We start from the raw sequence: 22,498 nt of genomic DNA on the forward strand, positions 1-22,498 counted from the left end.
ACTTTTTAATCAGTTCCTAAAAGGCTTGATTACAGCAAGTAAACCAAAGATCCGATTTAACTGGCATTTCATTTTTAGTGCAGATTCAGTGTGGCTTGATGTAATCAAAATAAATATAGTAAGCTCAGAGAAAATGTGAAATAACAATGGTCTTTTTTACTCAGAATTGTAATTAGCACAGTGTTGTTTTTTTTTCTTTCCAAAACACTAATTACAATTCTAAAAACAATTACATGTAACATCATTTTTACTTTCTAATGATAGTTTGCAGTAAAAAACGTTTGAGAATCTGGCCCAGTGCTGCCCCTTTTATTGCTTTTCCTGTTTTCTGTTAAGTGCTCATCTCCTAATCACCACAGCAACTGGAGCATATCATCCTTGCATATTGTCATTCAATTCTTGCTGCATTTCCACTGTGCCACCTATTGACTAAAATTTACTTTGCTGCTTTATTGGAAATATTGCTAATGGATTTTTTAACCTTTTGACCTGAAAAAAAAAATTACTTGCAGTAGAAGTGAATACTTTACCAGCTACAAAAGTTACAATAAATGTATTTCTCTTCTGCGTCTTTTGCAAGTGTATCTCCCTAGGGATCGATGCTCTGATGTCTCAGTGAGGGCAGCCCCTGGACTGGAAGACAAACTCCTGGGCTCATCATTCTGTGCAATATTAATCTATTACATCTATCAAAGTTTTGCCTTCAAACTATGGTGTTGAGGTTATTCTGACAGAGACCCATAGTAATGATATCAATAAGCAAGTCAATTAAACAGCATGCATGTAGAAATAGGAAATAAGGGAAACAAAAAAGGGAACCAAAATAAAAATATTCATAGAATCAATATACAGTGCTGTGACAGGTCCCCTTACCCTGGAGCCGACAGCACAGTGCCCAATAGTGAACCATCAAACAGCAAGTCCCATTGATCTGTGCAGAGTCATGGGATGCAATGGGACTACACATAGCAAGGATGCAAAAAAACAAAGCTTTTTACTGCTTGCTCAATCACATAATTCAAATTTTTGTGTAAATTGTCATTTAGAAATTCCTCCCTGATTCTTTAATTGAGTCAATTTTGCATGCATGCTTTTTTTACAGCACCAGCAAAACACAAATGGCTTTTGTTTAGTTATCATCATATTTCATCCAAAACTCAGTGTGGTGAATTAAAGACTTTGCAGACAAGTATACAAGCTACGAGTTCACATTGGCGTGATTAGCTATTAGACAAACACTCTTCTAGTTGGATTTGATTCAATCTATTCAAGGAGATCTACTGTCAAAGCATACAAGTACAAAGGCTTGACTGCATTTACATGTTTTGATCTGATGGAGCAGCAGAGGGAGTCTGTTACTCTGTCATACCTAAATGTTGCATGCTTCATTGAGCTTGGGAGAAAAGTGGGCAGGTCTTTACTCAGACAAATCTTACAATACATAAAAAATATGAAACCTTCAACTTCTCAATTATTAGGAGAGGAGTGAAACAACACTACAGTTAATTAAAATGTAAAAACAAACTGTCTGTGTCAAGGTTAAATAAAGTGTGCCAGCAGATACACTGGACTGGATCAGAGCAATAGAAAACAAGACAGCTGTTCTCATTCAAACAGCAGGGCTCACAGTTCAATAAAATGGATTTCTGTCCTTTCAGCTGGATACTATAGACACTTGCCCAGTGGGTTTGAGTTGCGGGTTAACAAGGTAAAGGATGCAAATGTGAGTGATCAACTCTTAGAATGAAAGTTAAAATGTTTCTGATGGGACATAAATATTGGGTACAACACATACTTTTTTAGATTTATTTTTCATATTGTTATTTCATTTTGTAGCTAGAAAATTGATTTTAAATAAAGCAATATACATCATTGTATCATTTTTGCAATCATGTATAATAAATGTATACAGTGCCTTGCGAAAGTATTCGGCCCCCTTGAACTTTGCGACCTTTTGCCACATTTCAGGCTTCAAACATAAAGATATGAAACTGTAATTTTTTGTGAAGAATCAACAACAAGTGGGACACAATCATGAAGTGGAACGAAATTTATTGGATATTTCAAACTTTTTTAACAAATAAAAAACTGAAAAATTGGGCGTGCAAAATTATTCAGCCCCCTTTAGTTAATACTTTGTAGCGCCACCTTTTGCTGCGATTACAGCTGTAAGTCGCTTGGGGTATGTCTCTATCAGTTTTGCACATCGAGAGACTGAAATTTTTGCCCATTCCTCCTTGCAAAACAGCTCGAGCTCAGTGAGGTTGGATGGAGAGCATTTGTGAACAGCAGTTTTCAGTTCTTTCCACAGATTCTCGATTGGATTCAGGTCTGGACTTTGACTTGGCCGTTCTAACACCTGGATATGTTTATTTGTGAACCATTCCATTGTAGATTTTGCTTTATGTTTTGGATCATTGTCTTGTTGGAAGACAAATCTCTGTCCCAGTCTCAGGTCTTTTGCAGACTCCATCAGGTTTTCTTCCAGAATGGTCCTGTATTTGGCTCCATCCATCTTCCCATCAATTTTAACCATCTTCCCTGTCCCTGCTGAAGAAAAGCAGGCCCAAACCATGATGCTGCCACCACCATGTTTGACAGTGGGGATGGTGTGTTCAGGGTGATGAGCTGTGTTGCTTTTACGCCAAACATAACGTTTTGCATTGTTGCCAAAAAGTTCGATTTTGGTTTCATCTGACCAGAGCACCTTCTTCCACATGTTTGGTGTGTCTCCCAGGTGGCTTGTGGCAAACTGTAAACGACACTTTTTATGGATATCTTTAAGAAATGGCTTTCTTCTTGCCACTCTTCCATAAAGGCCAGATTTGTGCAGTATACGACTGATTGTTGTCCTATGGACAGAGTCTCCCACCTCAGCTGTAGATCTCTGCAGTTCATCCAGAGTGATCATGGGCCTCTTGGCTGCATCTCTGATCAGTCTTCTCCTTGTATGAGCTGAAAGTTTAGAGGGACGGCCAGGTCTTGGTAGATTTGCAGTGGTCTGATACTCCTTCCATTTCAATATTATCGCTTGCACAGTGCTCCTTGGGATGTTTAAAGCTTGGGAAATCTTTTTGTATCCAAATCCGGCTTTAAACTTCTCCACAACAGTATCTCGGACCTGCCTGTGTGTTCCTTGTTCTTCATGATGCTCTCTGCGCTTTAAACGGACCTCTGAGACTATCACAGTGCAGGTGCATTTATACGGAGACTTGATTACACACAGGTGGATTCTATTTATCATCATTAGTCATTTAGGTCAACATTGGATCATTCAGAGATCCTCACTGAACTTCTGGAGAGAGTTTGCTGCACTGAAAGTAAAGGGGCTGAATAATTTTGCACGCCCAATTTTTCAGTTTTTTATTTGTTAAAAAAGTTTGAAATATCCAATAAATTTCGTTCCACTTCATGATTGTGTCCCACTTGTTGTTGATTCTTCACAAAAAATTACAGTTTCATATCTTTATGTTTGAAGCCTGAAATGTGGCAAAAGGTCGCAAAGTTCAAGGGGGCCGAATACTTTCGCAAGGCACTGTAGATTTATTTGCTGGGTACTCCAGAAAGCAGCTGTTTAGTGTGTTTACATTCAGCCAGGGCTGGGCCCAGGCTTTGTACACTATCACCATGGTGTGTTATCACTGATGAGTCATCCTTCCCCTCCTCACAGCATTGTGACAGGCTGCACGTACTGTACACTCCACACTGCATGCAGGGTTTGCTGTACTGCCAACAGAGCTGTGGGTCACCAAGTGGAAGAAGAAAGAAGTGACTCGAACTGCACTGTGGGGCTAAACACTCTCGCTTCCCCTTTGAATGCTGAGTGATAAGGGGAATCCGTCCAGTGTGGAGATGTAATCAGTACAGTGAACTGTTCAAAAGTAAAAGCAGTGATAGAATAAGAAACGTGATTGTTAACTGCAGTGTTTCCTTCCCTTTGAAGCACGATAGAAATGGTAAAGCATATTAAAAAAAAAACAAAAAAAACATGGCAAATCATGGTAATGCAGAGTAGAACCATGGGAAAAGCACGGGGAAATGTACAGTGATAAACTTTTATAAGGGGTTCCCTTGTCTTTTGATATTTGTAGTGGTTCTGATTTTTGTTGATCTAAAATCGAAATTAAATCTTAAAACTAGACAATGATTATGAAAGAGGACACATTTGAACAACACTGTCGGCAGGTATAGGATCACTATACATTCCTCCATGATTACAGCTTATTGAAGCTGCTCCTGCTGAAGCATACAGCCAATCATTTGTGCAGTGATGGATACAGAAGCACCTGAGAACCCGTGTTTACTAACAACCACTACTACCAAAGCCTGTCTGATCTGTTGTATTAACCATCTAACTGGAAAAAGCAACAAAGCAGCTTTTATATATTACAGAATAAATCTCAGAAATACAATTGAGGGACAACCCAATTATGTGCTACATATGCCAGGTTTTCCTTTTATACTATTCAGAATAACAGACAGTATTCAGACTTGTATTGTACAGACTTGTATTGTAACACCTGAAATGTATTTGCTTACGATTGTAAGTCGCCCTGGATAAGGGCGTCTGCTAAGAAATAAATAATAATAATAATAATAATAATAATAATAATAATAATAATAATAATAATAATAAACCCCTAAGTGTTCAGTGAGACCCCTGCTGACAAACCTTGGGATTGATAAAACATCACAACCTAGACCACTAGATTTTGTTTTTTGGGGGTGTGTGCTGGTGACGGATCAAGATTCTTGCATGGCTGACAGCTATGCCACTTACCTAGACTTTAGGGTAACACCGGGAGCGAAGCAAACGACACGAAAACAGCACGAGTACATAAAACAGCATGTCTGTCTTTGGAGTAAGGGGGGAGGTTGCATAGCAGCAGGAATATAGAATGGTAATGTACACCTCTTCATGGTGACCTCCTCCACCCCCACCAAAATTAAATAATACGCTTAGACAGTTGTATTGAATTTAACGCTGTATCACGTATAAAGGGGTTTCGCAGCCTCGCAAACAATAACAAACTTATTAATTTATGCGCAAACGCGAGAGTCCATTGAGTCCAGGCCGCGAGACTCTCAAAATTGTGAAAAACCTTGAGTTTTACAGATAAACCTTGAGACTTGACATCCATGAACAGAGAACATACACTTTTAGGTCATACACAAACAAGACACTATATATAAAATATATTTATATTTTAATATACACAAAGGCAAACGAAATGACACTATTCACAAAACAGAAGGGAGGCTGTGTGGTCCAGTGGTTAAAGAAAAAGGCTTGTAACCAGGCAGTTCCCGGTTCAAATCCTACTTCAGCCAATGATTCATTGTGTGACCCTGAGCAAGTCACTTTACCTCCCTGTGCTCAGTCTTTCGGGTGAGACGTAATTGTAAGTGACTCTGCAGCTGATGCATAGTTCACACACCCTAGTCTCTGTAAGTCGCCTTGGATAAAGGCGTCTGCTAAATAAACAAATAATAATAAAGATTCAACTAATAAACTCTATCTTAAACAGTTGAAAAAGGTTGCTTTGAAAATGAGCTTTAAAAAACGGTCCTTACAAAACATTCTTTAAACATTCTTTAAGTTTTGTGCATTGGTCCAGAGTAAAGATCTGTAAAGCATAAAATAGCGGAGTACGCCTCCCTGTGCCACATCATGCACACAGAACAAACAGTCTTCCTCAGACTACCGGTAGGGGGAGTAAAGTGCACACGTGGAAGCTGACTCCCCTGATTGACTGATGAACATCTTATCCAATCAGAGAACGAGGGGATACACAAATGTAGTGTTTGTGGGCAGAGCTGAAAACTTCTCTTTTGGGGGACCAGTCTGGGAAATAGATTTATCCAGTAGTTACACATTAACTCGCATGGTTGCTCCGCGGAAAGCAAATTGTTTAATGATCATTTTACATTTTTTTTTCACCACGAGAGGTGTTTATGTTGATGTTTTAATAGAGTGCTTAAAGATATCAAAAAAGGATCTTAAACTCAAGAGATTTTTTTTTTTATGTGATGAACCGATTCTGATGCTTGGAACATTTTTTGTGAACTAAGGAGAGCAACACTGCTGCAGAGAAGAAAAATAAGGTAAGAGGATGTTACGAGTCTTAAGTGTGTCAGTTCTGTGTACAGCCATCGCGCTACGGTGGAGAGCACGTATCTTACTAATTTTAAGAAATGGTACAGCTACTGTCTTTTGATTCAAAGTATCAATTTATTAAACTGACAATAAACTTGTAGGGATAGACAATAAACTTGTGTAAGGGATAGACAATAGACAAAAAATAGGATAACTTATGAATAGAGTAAGTACTAGATTTACACATTTTATTACACGCCAGTAATTGATTTTGGAAGCCTTAAGGAACACCAAACCAGAGTTAAAATAATCAGGTCTATACCCCTATTACAATACAATAAAGCATGGTAAAGCATTGTAAAGCCCAGAGAGATTTAATGCATAGCATATTTAAAAACATGACAAACCATGGTAAACTGTGATAAATACCACCGGGAAAACACGGATAACTGCAAAACAACACTTGTGTGATATATACAAACTGTAAACCATTCTACTTTGTCATGTAAACCGTTTTCTATTTTAAAAACCTGCTTCTTAAATAGGAAAACATTTCCTTAAAACAGCTGCACGGGAGGTATCGTTTTCTTGTTTGTTTGTTTGCCTAGATTGTTGATGTTTAAGTGAGAGCAGCTACTTGTAAGGTTCTTGTTTATAGTACATTTATTTAATTTATTTAAAAATGGTGTATTCAGGAAAGCCATGTGAGCTATACTTAGCTCATTTACAACGGCGTCCTGATGAGAACAGCACCAGGTTACAGTTTTCAAGAATATATATATACACTACCGGTCAAAAGTTTTAGAACACCTCAATTTTTCCAGTTTTTATTGAAATTTAAGCAGTTTAATGTCTCAATGTACTCTGAAATTAAAGCATAGAACAAATAAACAATTGGAGATAAAAAAGAAATCATGGAATCGTTTTGTTTAACAAAATTTAATCTAAATTTTTGACTCCTCAAAGTAGCCACCTTTTGCAGATATAACAGCCGAACACACTCGTGGCATTCTTTCTACAATGGAAATCAAATATTGTTCGGAAAGTTCTTTCCAACACTGTTGCAGAAGTTCCCACAAATGTGTTGCACTTGTAGGTTGCTTTGCTTTCACCCTTCTGTCCAGTTCATCCCAAACCAGCTCGATGGGGTTTAAGTCTGGAGACTGTGCTGGCCATTCCATGATTTGAAGCCTACCGTCTTGTTCTTTTCTTCTAAGGTAGTTCTGACATAGCCTGGAGGTATGTTTTGGGTCATTATCTTGCTGTAGGATGAACCCCTGACCAACTAGGCGTATACCAGAGGGTATTGCATGGCGCTGCAAAATGCTGTGGTAGCAGTTTTGGTTCAGGGTGCCACTCACTCTGTGCAAGTCGCCGACTCTGGATCCAGCAAAAGAGCCCCAGACCATCACGCTTCCTCCTCCATGTTTGACAGTTGGTGTCACACACCGAGGAACCATCCTTTAGCCTACTCGACGGCGTACAAAAACCCTGCGTGATGAACCGAAGATTTCAGATTTTGATTCATCGGTCCATAAAACCTTCTTCCAGTCTTCAGTAGTCCACTGGCGGTGCTTCATGGCCCAGGCAAGCCTCTTTTTCTTATTTTGCCATCGTAGCAATGGCTTACTTACTCGACCTGTCAAACCTGCAGCTTGAAGTCTTCTCTTCACAGTTCAAACTGAGACTTGCTTACTTCAACCAGTGTTAAGCTGTGCTTGAAGCTGTTGTCCTGTGAGCCGCCTATCACGCAAGCTGTTGACTCTCAGAAACTTGTCTTCTGATTCTGTTGTGGCTTTGGGTCTGCCAGACCTCTTCCTGTCAGAGTTTCCTCCAGTTTCCAAGTGCCTTTTGATGGTGTAGGAAACTACTCACTGACACCTTGGCTTTCTTTGCAATTTCTCTAAAGGAAAGACCTACACTTTTAAGGGTTATAATCGTCTGTCTGTCTTCCTTTGTTAATTGCCTTTTTCTCGCCATTATGAGAGCAATATACTACTTCCTGCAGTACAATACTGTCCAAATAATGCTTAAGAGGGTGTAGTAACACAGTCTGTTCCAACACTGCTTTTATACAGACAGAGAGTTTGTAAGTAATCAACAAAAGTTGGGACACCTGTAGGAATTGTTAGCATCAACTTTCAAGGCTTAATTTACTTCCATTGCTGCAGAACAGCTGTAAGTTGTTAACCCATTACTTGTTCCCTGAAAAAGGCCTTTTTGTATAACTCTGAAATGTACATTATTTTCAGTTTTTGGTAACCTAAACTTTTTTTTTTAACCTCTGGCAGTTTACCGCTTACCTTTGTACCATTTCAGGTTATTCACTGGACTTGAACTGCTTAAATTTCAATAAACACACATGACAGTGCAACACATAGAATACATTAAAATTATGCAGTACATACACAAGGCTTTGTCAAGTACTGAAACATCAGTTTGTTTTTTTTTAAATTAGTGTGAGGGCTCTGATCTAAGTGCAGCAGGTAAACAGTTCCAGTCAGAGACAACAGCAAAATCCAAAAAAAAATCTACCTGCAACACTTTTTACAGTAGGTGTTATAAAATATTTTGTCACAGACATTGCGCAAGCTATACTCACGCGTTAACTCCTGAAACGAACTGTTTAAGTAAACAGGTAATGTGTTATATGCGCCTTTAAAAAGGTTTCAATGATAGTTCCTTATTAGCAGGTGATAAGAAATTTTTTCAAGAGTACAAGGTACAATGATGTTCCAGAGGAGTGCACTGAAGAACAGATCTACAGATCCTAGTGACTCCTTACTAGCATTCCTATAGAGCACATCGTTGTAGTCTAGAATAGGGAATAAAAGTTGTTGAGCTAATTTAAACCATGCTGTAACACAATGTCGCTGACCATACGATACTGCGAGCTTCCTACCAGTTTTACTACATACATCTTGAATGTGTTTTTCAAATTTAAGAGTTGTGTCAATATAAACCCCCAGATATTTAAGTGTCAGCTCTCTCCAATGGTGTAGTATTACAAGTAACAATAGGAACATTTGAACTAGTATTTTGTATAATTTTCTCTCAACCAAATAGCACGCTATTTGTCTTTTTTAAAATTAAGATCAGACCATTTTCATCAAACCATTTTTGAAGTTCCAGAAAATCACTCGGTAGTATCTATGCAAATTAACTTATCTGGAAAACAGTTTAACAATTTAAAATACAACAGTTGTTCTTAGAAACAAAAAGCCTGTTTAAAAACATGTGCTCGACCATCTAATCACCCTGTATATTATTTATATAGCTTGTGAAGGACTGTAGTAACCTAAAATGAGAGAGCAGCTGTGTTGTTGTGGGTTTAATGGTCCCTCCAGAGCTGGGGTGCAGACTTGCCTTTGAGTTGTGTTCCATTCAGGTATTACAGAGCTGGCAGGGTAGGGATGTGTGTCACGCTGGTGCTGTCTGCCTGGTGTTGCTTGTTATCACCAGGATTGTTCCTTGTATCTCTTGCAACATCATCCTGTTTTTTTTATTTTATACTTTTACAGAGGGTGGATTGTTTGTGCCACCTGTCATCCACATCTGGACCAGAGTTCTTTTGCAGAAAGTAAATACATTATACTTGATCTTACGTGGGTCATAGATACTGTATTTCTGGTGAGAGTACAGTATTACCGTAGCAGTGTCTGCAATGGGTCTTCAGCTCTGTTAGTCCCTTGCATGCTGTGAAGTATATGCACACATAGATAAGCCAGATCTGCCTGTCACTTTTTAACCACATTTGGCTCAAAGGGTTTTTAAGAGGTTTTATAAATAGCAGTTTAAGCTTTACACTGGTGTAACTCCACATCTCAGGTTGAACACATGTAAAGATGCTTTTAAAATACAGCACTTGCTTAAATTCTTTAATTTATTTTGTATATAATTTATACAAAAAAATAGCATTTTTTTTTGTTTATGATTTATATGACTTTTTAGAATGTTCATTTTGTGTTTAAAATGTAAAATTGGATGTATGGTTTTTAAAACTCAATGGCTGGGTTTACTTGCACGTGAAACTCTACTCTACAGGCATGAAACAGCAAAAGAACGTCCTTTGGTCAGCGCGACTTCAAGGGCAGGATCAATCGCTTTCTCACGATAAACATAGCTGTAAAAACCCATGTAAACCGGAGCAAGAATCGTGCTTGTGTGTGTCACGAGAGTTCAGCAGTCAAGATCCTGTTTAACTGGTGGAATCTCACGTTATTCCTCAGCAAAGCCGTACCAAACCACACACACAGAGACATGAAAGAACGCAATAGACGCTGCAAATGTAAACCTGTCGTATAGCCTGTTATTAATGTTTGTAAAATGCATGTTGTTAAGCACAACTAACCAAACTTTTAGCCTCTTATTATTATTATTATTATTATTATTATTATTATTATTATTATTATTATTGGTAGTAATAGTAGTCATAGTAGCCGTAGTTTCTTTCTAAATTCTTTTAAGCTGTCCCAGGAACAACAGAGCTCCACCTCTTCTCCCACTGCACAGAACTGGAATGAATTGTTAGCATCAGTTGGCATATTGTGCAATAAGTAATGGATATAGTTAACAAACAACATAAATGTACAGTATCGCTTTAAATAAAGATTTTTGTTTGAATGTTTATAATATTACAAGACATCCATGTTTCATTATAATGTGTGTGTGTGTGTGTTAAGCGGATTCTGCGCCTGGTACTTCTACCGCAGCTGCAGACCAGCAGTCACTGGCTTCTCGGAGCAGAGGCAGGGTATAGGGACTGGCAGATGTGTACAGGAACATCAGGATGCTCAGCCTGGTACTCTCCACTTATAGAACTGCCAGTGCATGAAACTGCTCAGGAGCCTCGTATGTATTTTTACATAGCCCCCTGTTCTCAATCTTATATTCATATAGGCCTAAGGATCATACCATTTTTTTATTGTATTATAGTGTAACCCCCCGTGTTCCCACATTTTCCACATTAATTTATCGACTACTTTAATTAAATAAAACTTTTTTAGATTTTACGCTTCTCTATTTAAGTAGTACAACTTGTAGTTAGTAGAAGTTTTATTTTATATACTTTTGTGTGTGCGTGCGAATGTGTGTGTTGGAAAGGTAACGAGACACAAACAGGTAATGTATTATAATTCGGAATGTGTGCGACAACAAGTTCATTCTTTTCTCTTGTTAATTTTTTTTAATCGTCGTAGCAACGCATGAAGCTGTCCTCACGATATTCAGTCGTTCTTTGCCTACTTAGTAAGCAGACACAGACATTTAAATACCCCCTCCCCTAAATGACTATGAATTGAGTAAATCAGAACAGCATAGCAACGCATTTCCTGAAAAGTACAGCAAAAACATTGAGGAAAACTGTCATGACTTATCCATGTAAACACAGTCAATGTAAACATCTGCCACATTGACACACATTGTAGCAGTGAAGCGTCCCTGCAGTTTAATTGTTGGGTGAGTTTTTCTCATGCAAATGAGCTGTACAAATGAGGAAAGGGTTTTGTGCAAGGCAATAATGTTGTGACACTTTCGATAAGAAAATATATTGGAAACACACACAAATTGACAGAGATAAGGTAATTGCATATTTCTTAAAGGAACAGTACATCCTATTTCAGCAATTTATTTAAAATTCTAGCTTGGATTGTCAAGTAATGAGGCTATCAAAGTCTATCAGATCTGTTTTTGCTCTGGCAAAAACCGAATTGAACTGGGAGATGTCTTTTGTGCTGTTTTAAAGGCCTCCTGTCTATAACAGGATCACTGTGAAGGTTCCTGTACAGTACAGTAGATTGTCCATGTCCCATTTATGTAAAACATTTGAAATTATGAAGTGAAAAATTGATGTTAAATTAAGATATGTTTTGAAAATAAATTGTAAATTATAAACTTTTTCCTTTCATTTCTTCAACAGGGCTGCAGGTTTGCATTCATATTTCCCTTCATAATTTCAGCTGAAAAGTTAATGTGGGGATTCATTTTTGCAAGTAGTACAGTGCATTTATCCATGTTTTCAAAGTAGTAATAATATAAATGTGAATTCATGTGTGATGCATTGAAAATATAGGTGTCATTACTTTTGGGCACCACTGTATGTCTGGGATTCTATTTCCAAATTAATTAGTTTTGTGTGGGACAGCACATTTACACATTGTTGTACCTATTTTATTACTATTATTATTATTATTATTATTATTATTATTATTATTATTATTATTATTATTATTTATTTCTTAGCAGACGCCCTTATCCAGGGCGACTTACAATTGTTACAAGATATCACATTATTTTCACATACAATTACCCATTTAAACAGTTGCTGGTAAGTTATACTTTAAATTCAGGATTGTGAACATAGCTATGCTTATAAAGATAAAGATGCTTATAAAGATAAAGGTCTGTTGATAAAACAAAGAGTTTTGTATCATTTTTTTACAGACTCAAACAATATCATAGAATTGGGATTTCACACAAGGTTAATGAAGACCATGTGTTGTTTTAATGCTGTATTTTTTTTTTCGTTGTTTAGATTTCTGTTCACTCTTCCTATAAGGAAAGAAAACACCTGCTTTCACATTGCAGTGCCATTTTCATACATTCTTCAAAGGTAGTTTTATTTGTCCCACTGAAGACGTTTTCCACTCTCTAGTTTAGTCAAATACAGTAGATCTGCCCATAATACAACTGCTGAAAACAACCTTATCAATGTTTTTTGCATGTGGAAAAAGTCATGCCCAGTGCTTCTTGGTAAGGTTCCTCTTTGTATAACAGAACTTCCAGTCCTCGATAAGCAGTCCTTTTTATGGCTTTATTGAATATATTCTCTTATTCATTAACAAGGATAAAGCCTAGGCCTAACTGTATTCATCTCAGTTTCAATGCTGTCTGCTGATGAGAGTATACAGCCAGCATCTTCAGCCCAATGCTGTCTGCGGATACAAAAACAAGTTTTGCCCAGTTTAGAAATGTAACCAGAGAATGCTCTAGATATTAGAAGTAACTAGCATGTATTTCTTCCGAGGGGCTTGTTTTGTCTGATTAGTGCCTCCCTTGATGCTGCAATCTCCACTTCAAGTGAACGAGATTACAAATTCTTCAATAACACCACCTGTAATAATTCTAATAAGAGAATGACAAGCTTCTACCTGCGCTCTGTCACCATAGATACAGCTGTGGCTCCTCCTCTAAAGAAATATTGAGGACCTGCAACCAACAGACTCATGTGTCTTTTTAATTGGCCAAACGTTTGTGTTTTTTTAATAGTGTAAATTAGTGTACTAAAAAAAAGCATTTACCTTCAACTGGTGTGAAGTAACCCTTAAATACATTTCCCAAGTAAAAGCATAGCAACCTGTAATAAAAAAATAGAAAAGCATACGCAAGCACTGTAAATCTCAGAGGTATGGTAAAGCATATTAAAAATACAAACCGTGGTAAACTATGGTAAATGCACAACAAAAGGCTTGCAAATATCCACAGTACTCATTTGTACCAGATAAACAGATCACATAAACAAAGAAAATAAATTAAATCAAAATACATTAAATATAAATTCATAACTAATAATAAATTGCAGCCCTGCACATGAAAAGGGTAAAACAAAGGTATTTGTTTATTTATTTTAGAACGGGGTACCCCTTCGCCCCTGTGCAGTTTTTGTGTTTATATTATGATTTATTTATTTGTATATAATGACGGCGAAAGCCATGTGTTTTGTTATTGTTTTGTTTCTGGCAAGAGGCGAGATTAGGCAGCTCATCCTCTGCCAGGGTTTAATTAAAAACCTTGTGTAGAAGGTGGCCATCTCTCGAATTAAGTGATTAATTTGTTGCTAATCGGGAGATGGTCACCTGCATAAAAGCCTTCAACTCTCAGCACTCTGTGTGGGTGTTCGGAGGAATGAACAGGAGCAAGAGAGGAGAGTTTAAAAGTTTAAAGTTAAAAATAAGTAGGATCAGTGAAGGCTACTGCCCCGCCTGATCGTATTGTTTAGTGTTTGTGATTTGTTTTGTTTACATCTTTTGTTTCGCTCTGTGAGCAAGTGTGTTTTTGTTTAAATGTTGTGTTTTATTTTTGTTATTTTTAAAAATAAAACAGCGCTGCAGCACCTTTACACCTACAGTACTTGTCTGTGTGTCTCTCTGGCCTGATGTCACCACTCAGCCATCCCAGTCTCAGTACAGTATAATAAAAAGAAACACAGTACTTTCAACAAAAGTGGACGAAAATGAAACCTCAGGCAGAGGTGTCTATGTTCAGTTGCGGAAGGATGGTTTTAGTGTAGAATTCCTTCACTTCATCAGGTGAGTTAAACATTTTTACTGTGCCATTGAACATGAACCTCAGCCAAGGTGGATGCAGCAGGCCAAATATAGCTCCAGCGTTGTACAGAAGAGATTTTACTTCACCGTATGCAGCCCGTTTCCGGCTTAACTCTGGGCTAAAATTGCTCCCTGAAACTGAAGAGTTCCCTGCTCCCGGTACAAACGAAGGATCTTTTCTTTCACTTGATAATGGTGCATTTTCAGAATAATTGGCTGAGGGTGACCTTCCTCTCTCCTGGGCCCAGCAGAGCAAAGCATGCAGTCGATGACTGGAAGGGAATCTAATTTATCCCCGCCCAGCACTTCCAAGATGAAGTCAGACATGAGTGTATCTGGTTGGGAACACTCTTTGCCCTCCGGAATCCCCACAACTCGCAGGTTCTGCCGGTGTGAGCGATTTTCCAGGTCAACTTTTGCCCAAAGCTTCTTGTTCAGAGCAGACAGCTCAGTGCATGTGGATTCAAAGGATGTAACTCTGTTATCTACATTGGTGAGAGAGGTCTCCACGTCAACCACCCTTTTTACCAAGGAGTCAATGGTGGTTTGCAAGGCGGAGATTGCTGCTCTGGTCTCTGCAAAATCCTCCCGCAAATCCTTGATTCAGAGGAACTTTGTCTCCGTTTGTCTTCACAGCATGGCTTCCAACCGGAAGTCATCGGTAAATGCATAGTATAACCATGGGAAAAACATGGGGAAACTGCAGAATTACCTGCCATTAACTTGTTATATATTAATTAATGGCTGAAATAAAAACTACACATTTTAACATACGGAAAAGTGCTTATCTGTTTTGTTTTGTGAGATGATTTGGCGAAATGTACTTGGTTTAATTTTACACCTGAGATTTTTACAGTGCTCCCCCTTTTTAAGGCGGCCCTTTATACTGCGGAACAGGTTATAAATCAGTATGGTCATGGCTCTCATTTACCCCATTGTGCCATTACACCAACACTAGTATTCTCGTTATAAGGTGGAACACAAACAGCACAACCATGGCTCCCGACTACAGCGTTTTAAAGAGGGAGCGCTGTATAATCCAGTGCTAAATCTGAGGCTTGTTGGGAGTAATGGTTGATATGAAGTTAAAATGCTTTTCACTATACCTCTTTTGTATAGTATAAGATATTACTAAATATTGTGTTAAAGGAGCGCTTACTGCAGTACAACACATGAAGTGACTTGACCTAGGGAAACACAGAATACACTTGTAGCGACTATGAAGCCAGTATCTCCAAATGTTAGGTCTTTATCATCCAGAAACCAAAAGGTTACGCGACCCCAAATGTGTCAGCCATCGTGGGTCACAGGTCAAAGTGAAGGGTGCTGTTTGATTTTTATGCAGTTTGATTTGCCTGAGGAGTTTTCATAACACTGAAAATTTGATGTTTTGTGATTATAATACATATCTGATAAGATTTACTGGAATGAGTTTGTTAGCTATATGTACTTTAAGCATGTTTTTCATTTTGAGTAGCATTTTTTCCTGAGTAGCATCAGCTGGGTTGCACAGTGCGCATTGTGTTTTTGATGTTGGTTGAGTGGTTCTCATTTTCATCAGAGGCATGGCGCTTCATGTGCACCTGCAGAAAGAACAGAAAACACGTACAAGGGAGCTGATGCTCATTCATTGATATTTATATTAGGCACAGCACTTGTCCAGGCATTATACATTGTTTTGTTTATTAATGAGGCAGGGCTACAGTTGGACAAGCAAATACTGCGGTAACAACACTGGAAAACAGTGTGGGCTGAGATGCTCAGTACTTCAGTAGTAGGATTAAAAAAAAAACACTCCCCCAGTACTGTGCGGTAGTATTTGAAACATTCACATCAGGTGGCAGCTGGAGTGTAGTAATCCCAAACTTCTCCTTGTGGACAGAAGCCAATATTTTAATCCCAACTGTGATAATCAAGATGAAATGGGGACTTTGCATACAGTCTCTGTAGCATGGCCAAGATTTAGTTAGGCAGGAAACTGAACTACCCTCAACATCTTTTTTTTTTTTTAAAGGAACTTTTATGAAATGAATGAGGCCTATCATGAGGTGAATGTCATACATGGTAGCAGAACATGTGATGTTAACCATAGACTGAGCAGAAGAATAAAGATTTAAACCTCTATAGCATTGTGGAAGGGTGAGGAATTAACTGACACAGGAGACAGAAATGTTTAGTGCTAAACACCACTTGGGTGCACTATTTATTAATGTCCACAAGGTGGCACTGTTATTCTGTTATTACCAGCAATGGTATAATGCTTCACAGATTACCTTGGGTACACACGCAGGTGCACCAAACAATAATCAAAACAGAAGGCACAAAGAAAAAGAGAAAATAAAACACTATTAACAAAACTACAAAATAAAGGTGTGCACTCTTCAGCGTTTCTCTGACCATCGCTACCTACACGGCCCGAGACTCCATCCTACACTCCACAGTTCCCTCAACTGCATAGCTTAAAATTGTACTTTCGGTGGTCTGCCCAAGGTTCCCCCGCTACTGCTATATTTCTTTTCTTGTTTTGTTGTGTTCTATGTGGCTGCGCTGTTCTCCGTCTGGCCGCAAAGCCTCCGCTGGCTCATTTACGTCCTATAGGGGCAGATCTGAGGGAACAACAGAGCGTTATTTTATAGGGCCAGCAATCCCCCAAGGCCAACACAAACCTCTTCCCCACCTCTCCGTGTCATTGCCATGACTGACAGGCGGATTTTACGAGGCTGCTGCCCTCTTCCTGCAGCACCATGCATACGTCAGACAGTCAGCACAGGTCTCCCCTGTTACAATCACCTATATCCCAGACTACAACTGCAACTGTAAAATCAAGGACCCCTGTTTCACATGCCCGGTAAAAGATAGTGGAAGACGACAGCTGCAGAGGAGTGTGCCAGTCAGAGATTACCCCACTCCAATGCATTGTGGGGAAGAGTATACCAAATGCACAATGAAATTGCTGAGAGATCGTTCTCCCCAGCTTTAGCCCCAGAAACATTTTACACCTCTCAGACAAACTTACAAGGCAGACTTCAGTAATAATAATAATAATAATAATAATAATAATAATAATAATAATAATAATAATAATAATAATAATAATAATCAAAATCCAGATATTTGCCTTGCCTTTTATTTAGTTGCTTCTGCTGTATCTCATTAAAGATAAGAGCTTTGAAAGCCTCCTTCATATTCCTGCCTGCGCCAGGTAATCAGTGAACACTAAACCACTTTGTGCACACCAGAGGGATACAAGCACTCCAGTTGTCTTGTCCTTGTCCTGGGAGGCACTGTGCCCTCGGGAAGGTCAGGGTGACAAAGCAGACACAGCTGCAGTATGGTACTGATGTTGTTACTAATTACTACAGTCTATTGGAAATGTGTTACTGTATATGCATACGTTCACGTGGTAATTTACTAGCAGTTGCTACAGTTGCATATGGCCTGACAAATGAGCTACTGTATGCAGACACAGCACACATAATGGAATATTAAACTAGTGAAAATGAAATGTCCCTTTAAGACTGTGGAAATGACACAAAGAAAGTCATGATGGTGAGCCAGAACATTCTGTACAATATTCTTGGGGAAAGTCGATGGACCTCTTTAGACCAGTTATAGAACCAGGAACAAGCCAGTCCATTCTGATCATATGACGTTTTATACCAGGATATTCTTAAGTTCTACAAACCCCGGTTACATTCATACTCAGAAGGTTAGTAACATACATATCCCTAGCCACAGAAGTATACATTCCAAATTAAACTTGCTAGTATAATAGAAAAAGGTATTGACCACGGACATCCACAGCATTTCACAAGTAGAAATTCATAGGAAATGGGCTTGCCTAGTTCTATGCAAAAAAAAGAAATCAAATGTCCATGAGTGGATCCCAAGTGATAGCTTTCAGTCTCCAAAGCATTCCCAAGCCAGCACTCCTGCATATCTAGGGAATGCCCATACCAACTTACCAAGAGTGGTTCTCACCAGACCGAACTAACAAGTGTGACATAGATAGATAGCGCCCGGTTTTATGTGGAAAATAAAGCTCTGGAACTAAATATGTACAAATCTAATGTGTGCCTATTTAATTGAACAACATAACTTCAGAGAGAAAAACAGAACATTAAACTTTAGTTGCAATATAAAGGGAAAGCAAGTGCATAATTTGAAATTTGATAAAAGTGATTACATTTACTCAAAATACACCTGTTTTGCAAATCAGCACCATAGGCGTATCCTGTATATCCCTTGCATTGAGTTTGCATAGTTACATGAGTTGTAGTATTAAAATGGTTTTATTGTCATGGATGAGCTAAGATTCAGTACAATGGAAGGAACCAGGGAGCCAGTATTTAAATATTGTACAATATCATTTTGACATGATTGACGGAGGAAAGGTTGTGATTTGTACATGCCGTGTCTTCTGTTCTTTTCTTCGGTTGCAGCACTGTGAAGAGGCATGGGGAACTTCAAAGGGCACGCTTTACCCGGAAGCTTCTTCCTGATAGTGGGCCTCTGGTGGTCCGTGAAGTTTTCCCTGTGGCACGCCAGCCGAAGAAACAAGAATGCCTGCCACCTGGCCTCCAAGATCACGTATCGACGACTGGAAGTCATCGAGGCCTCTGTTATATTACTGTTTGCACTAGTAGGTGAGTCACAACATTTAGGCTTGCTTGTAAAAGCCAGAAGCCATACAAAACCCATGTCCGTGCAGGAGTTGGAATGAGCTCCATGTGTTTGTTACATCAGCGGATAAAGGAAGTACTTACTGTACAGTATGTTCTTTCCCCAGTTGTTCTAGAGCATCCTAAGGTATTTACACACAAAAAAGGTCCTATTTCTGAGACAGGTGCAAATGCACTTTAATAATTTGAATGGTATGAGACCAGTAAGAAACTACTGTGGACTACTCCTTCCTGCAGCTAACCTGTTTCTGAAGACGAGTCTTTGCCTTCGCACTTGCTTTATAATAAGGGCCCATGTGTATTTGTAGGGGGCAGAGGTTGAGTCTGGAACCAAGGAGGGTTTAGGGTTCAGTCCTTGGTGATGTATTTAGAAATGGGAGATGTTATTGTGCAACGGAAAATATACAGTTTGACCATGTCACATGATGGCAGGCTTCCAGATATCCAGGCTCTTCTATTCTAGCATGGAAACACTAATCAGGGCTGTGTGGCAGTTTTTTTTTTAAATATTCCAACAGCCTTCTTTTCAAGTGCTGATGACTCAAGCGTGGCAACCTACTTCACTGTAGATGAAAGAGAGTGCCTCAGTCGTTGTTTTTTTAATGTGTTCATGTGGGGGGTTTGGCTATAGTTCACTATGCTGGCCGGGTGAGTTTGTGAGTTAAGTTTTTTAGTAGTGGATTCCAATATTGATAATATGTTTACTGTAGTATAGGGTAAAAGTGTAGTAAAGTACAGGAATAGTGTGGTGTAAAACACAGACTACCATGGTAACCATGTAGCCATGGTAAAGCATAGTAAATACACAGTATTAGCATGGGAAACTGCAACATGATCATACAAATTCACCCTGAAACCCCCTTTTTGTATTCATGGAAGGTGTGAAATCCATGGAAAAACAGGACACTGTAGAGCCAGTCATATCTGATTTAATTGGTTCCAGTGGTCCATCGGATATGTGAAAATATTGTATCTCAGAGTTAATCGTTATACATTGTAGTTGCTTAAGGAGCACTGGGGCATTACAATGTATGGTACTGCACGTATACTACACAAAGAAAATCAGTGAAAAGTATTGCAAAACAAAGCACTGTAATACAAAAAGCCCACACACAAACACGAACTGGCTTTGGAGGTTGTGAAAAAATCCTGTTTCAGCTTTTTAATGGCACATTAATTATATCATCCCTTGCTTTCTTGTTTTCTTCTTTCATTGAACATGGTTAAATTGTTTTACATGAAGTGACAGCGCATACAAAGTGAAACCGAATTCCCAAATCTATTCTGTCCTGCTTACGGTTTTACACACGTAATAAAATGTGCATTGATCAGTTTCCATCCGTACCGTTCACTTGGTAGCAGCATGTGTAAATGACACATCGGTTAATAGAAGGTATCATATCTTGCAGGACTGGATATGATAGATTCTACTGTACTTGGCAACTGGTGTTAATACTGTCATCAGCACAGTGAAACGCCCTTCCTTGGTCTCTCAATAGACCTTCCATACCGGTTTCTTATTGTCTTGTCCCCAGACAACACACTGGAGATAATATTAATACCTTGGACAGCTAGAGGCAATCTCTCCGGGATTTGAAATGGCAATTAGCACAATAAAATAACAATGTTTTGTGTTTTTTTTTTTTTTTTTTTTAATCTATTGTACTGATACGTTCTTATAAATTAATTGTTATAATTGTATGTTCCTGATAATCTAAAGTTAAAACAGATAAACATAGGTTTAGTTTCTCTCTGTTTTTCTGATTTGTCCAGAAAGAGATTCTGTGGGTGTCAAATAAGTTATAACTTTAATTCAGTATCTACTCTATTGCATGACCTTCATAGAAAAAGCAGAAAAAGGGTGTGAGTGAGAAAGATCTACTAATTATGGAGAAAGTTACTGTTCATTTTTAGCCAATAATCAATAACTTTAAATGTAATAATCGTTCAACTCTATGTAAAGCAGTAATTACAGAAAGCATGGTCAAATTTGTATAAGGGACACTCCTTCGATGTTGATAACACAGGAATGAACATAATACTTACGTATTTATAGTGATACAGTTTTGCACTATTAATTGGAGCATCCTGCTTTATTGTATTTATTTAGCAGACACCTTTATCCAAGGCAACTTACAGAGACTATTGTGTGTGAACTATGCATCAGCTGCAGAATCACTTACAACAACGTCTCACCTGAAAGACGGAGCACAAGTTGGTTAAGCAACTTGCTCAAGGTCACACAGTGAGTCAGTGAGTGAGCTGGGATTTGAACCAGGGACCTCCTGGTTACAAGCCCTTTTCTTTAACCACCGGACCACACGGCCTCCAGTTTGTAGTAACTTTAACATAATACAAGTATTATATTGATTAGATGTCTTTATTAAATATTTATAAGAAATTGTATTTTCGTTTGTTTTTATATAAATAATTCTGAACACTACTATATGTTGAAGTTAAATGGTTCAGCTTGTCTCCCCAGTAATCTGGAGTGCTGGATGAGGTCCTTCGCCCTCCGGTCTGACTCCTGTGTGTGTGTGTGTGTCCTGACCCTAGGTATGCTGGCCGAGCAGTTTGTCCCGGACGGTCCTCAGTTGAAACTTTATAACTACGAGGACAAGCACTGGGACCACCTGATGAACTGGCAGCACGCCACCATGTACCTGTTCTTTGGCATCTCAGCGGCTGTCTCCATCACCGTCCACACGACGGGTGTCATGCCCATCGCCTTTGACCGACTGCTGCTGGCCATTGCTGTGTTTGTGGAAGGTACAGTACAGGAGTGAGGCACAGTGACAGCAAATAGAGATGTTAAATTCTGTTTACTTTCCTAAAATTAAATATGTTTAAATGATTAAACTTTAAACAATGTTGTAACCAATCAAGAACGCTTTCAATTTGGTGCTGTTTTTGATGACTAGCAAAAACTTTAAACTGTAAACTATAAACATCCCTAATAGCCAAGCTTGGGCAAAATACTTAGATAAATGTATTTTCAATACAAAATACTTTGAAAACACTGTATTTTCAATACAAAATACAATTTTATTTGGAAAATACCATTTGAAATGACAAAATACCCTTAATAAAACAAACCAAGATTCTCATAGGTCATCCAGACAAATCTATGTTGTCAATAAAGGAATTGAAGCAGTTAACAAGTTTCAAGCTACATTAAGCAAACATGCAGTGGGTCCTTGTTTCCACCAGGGAACCCAATAGCAATAGAGTGTAGGGCCCTGTTACTAACACTAGGCACTACATTTTGGTAGATATCCGGTGGAATATTATGCAAATTTACCTTCAGAGCATTTTACATTTCAGCAAGGGTTGGTGGAAAGGTGGCATTTCAAAACGTCCCAGTGGTTTGATGGTGTTTAAGTTGTCACTGTGCC

The 22,498-nt window shown here is 38.5% G+C and overlaps 1 protein-coding gene across 1 annotated transcript in view; it reads left to right on the forward strand.

Annotated features, from left to right (window-relative positions):
• Nucleotides 1-5,839: 5,839 nt before the first annotated feature.
• Nucleotides 5,840-22,498, forward strand: part of tmem45a (transmembrane protein 45a) — a 29,041-nt gene continuing 12,382 nt past the window's right edge. The window contains exons 1-3 of the mRNA XM_034010665.3: nucleotides 5,840-6,105; nucleotides 18,864-19,067; nucleotides 21,660-21,872. Of these exons, the coding sequence (XP_033866556.1) occupies nucleotides 18,878-19,067; nucleotides 21,660-21,872 (403 nt within the window). The 5' untranslated portion in view covers nucleotides 5,840-6,105; nucleotides 18,864-18,877. The remainder of the gene's footprint in view (nucleotides 6,106-18,863; nucleotides 19,068-21,659; nucleotides 21,873-22,498) is intronic.

Source organism: Acipenser ruthenus, chromosome 8 (genome assembly GCF_902713425.1).
Source record: "Acipenser ruthenus chromosome 8, fAciRut3.2 maternal haplotype, whole genome shotgun sequence".
Classification (NCBI taxonomy): Eukaryota; Metazoa; Chordata; class Actinopteri; order Acipenseriformes; family Acipenseridae; genus Acipenser; species Acipenser ruthenus.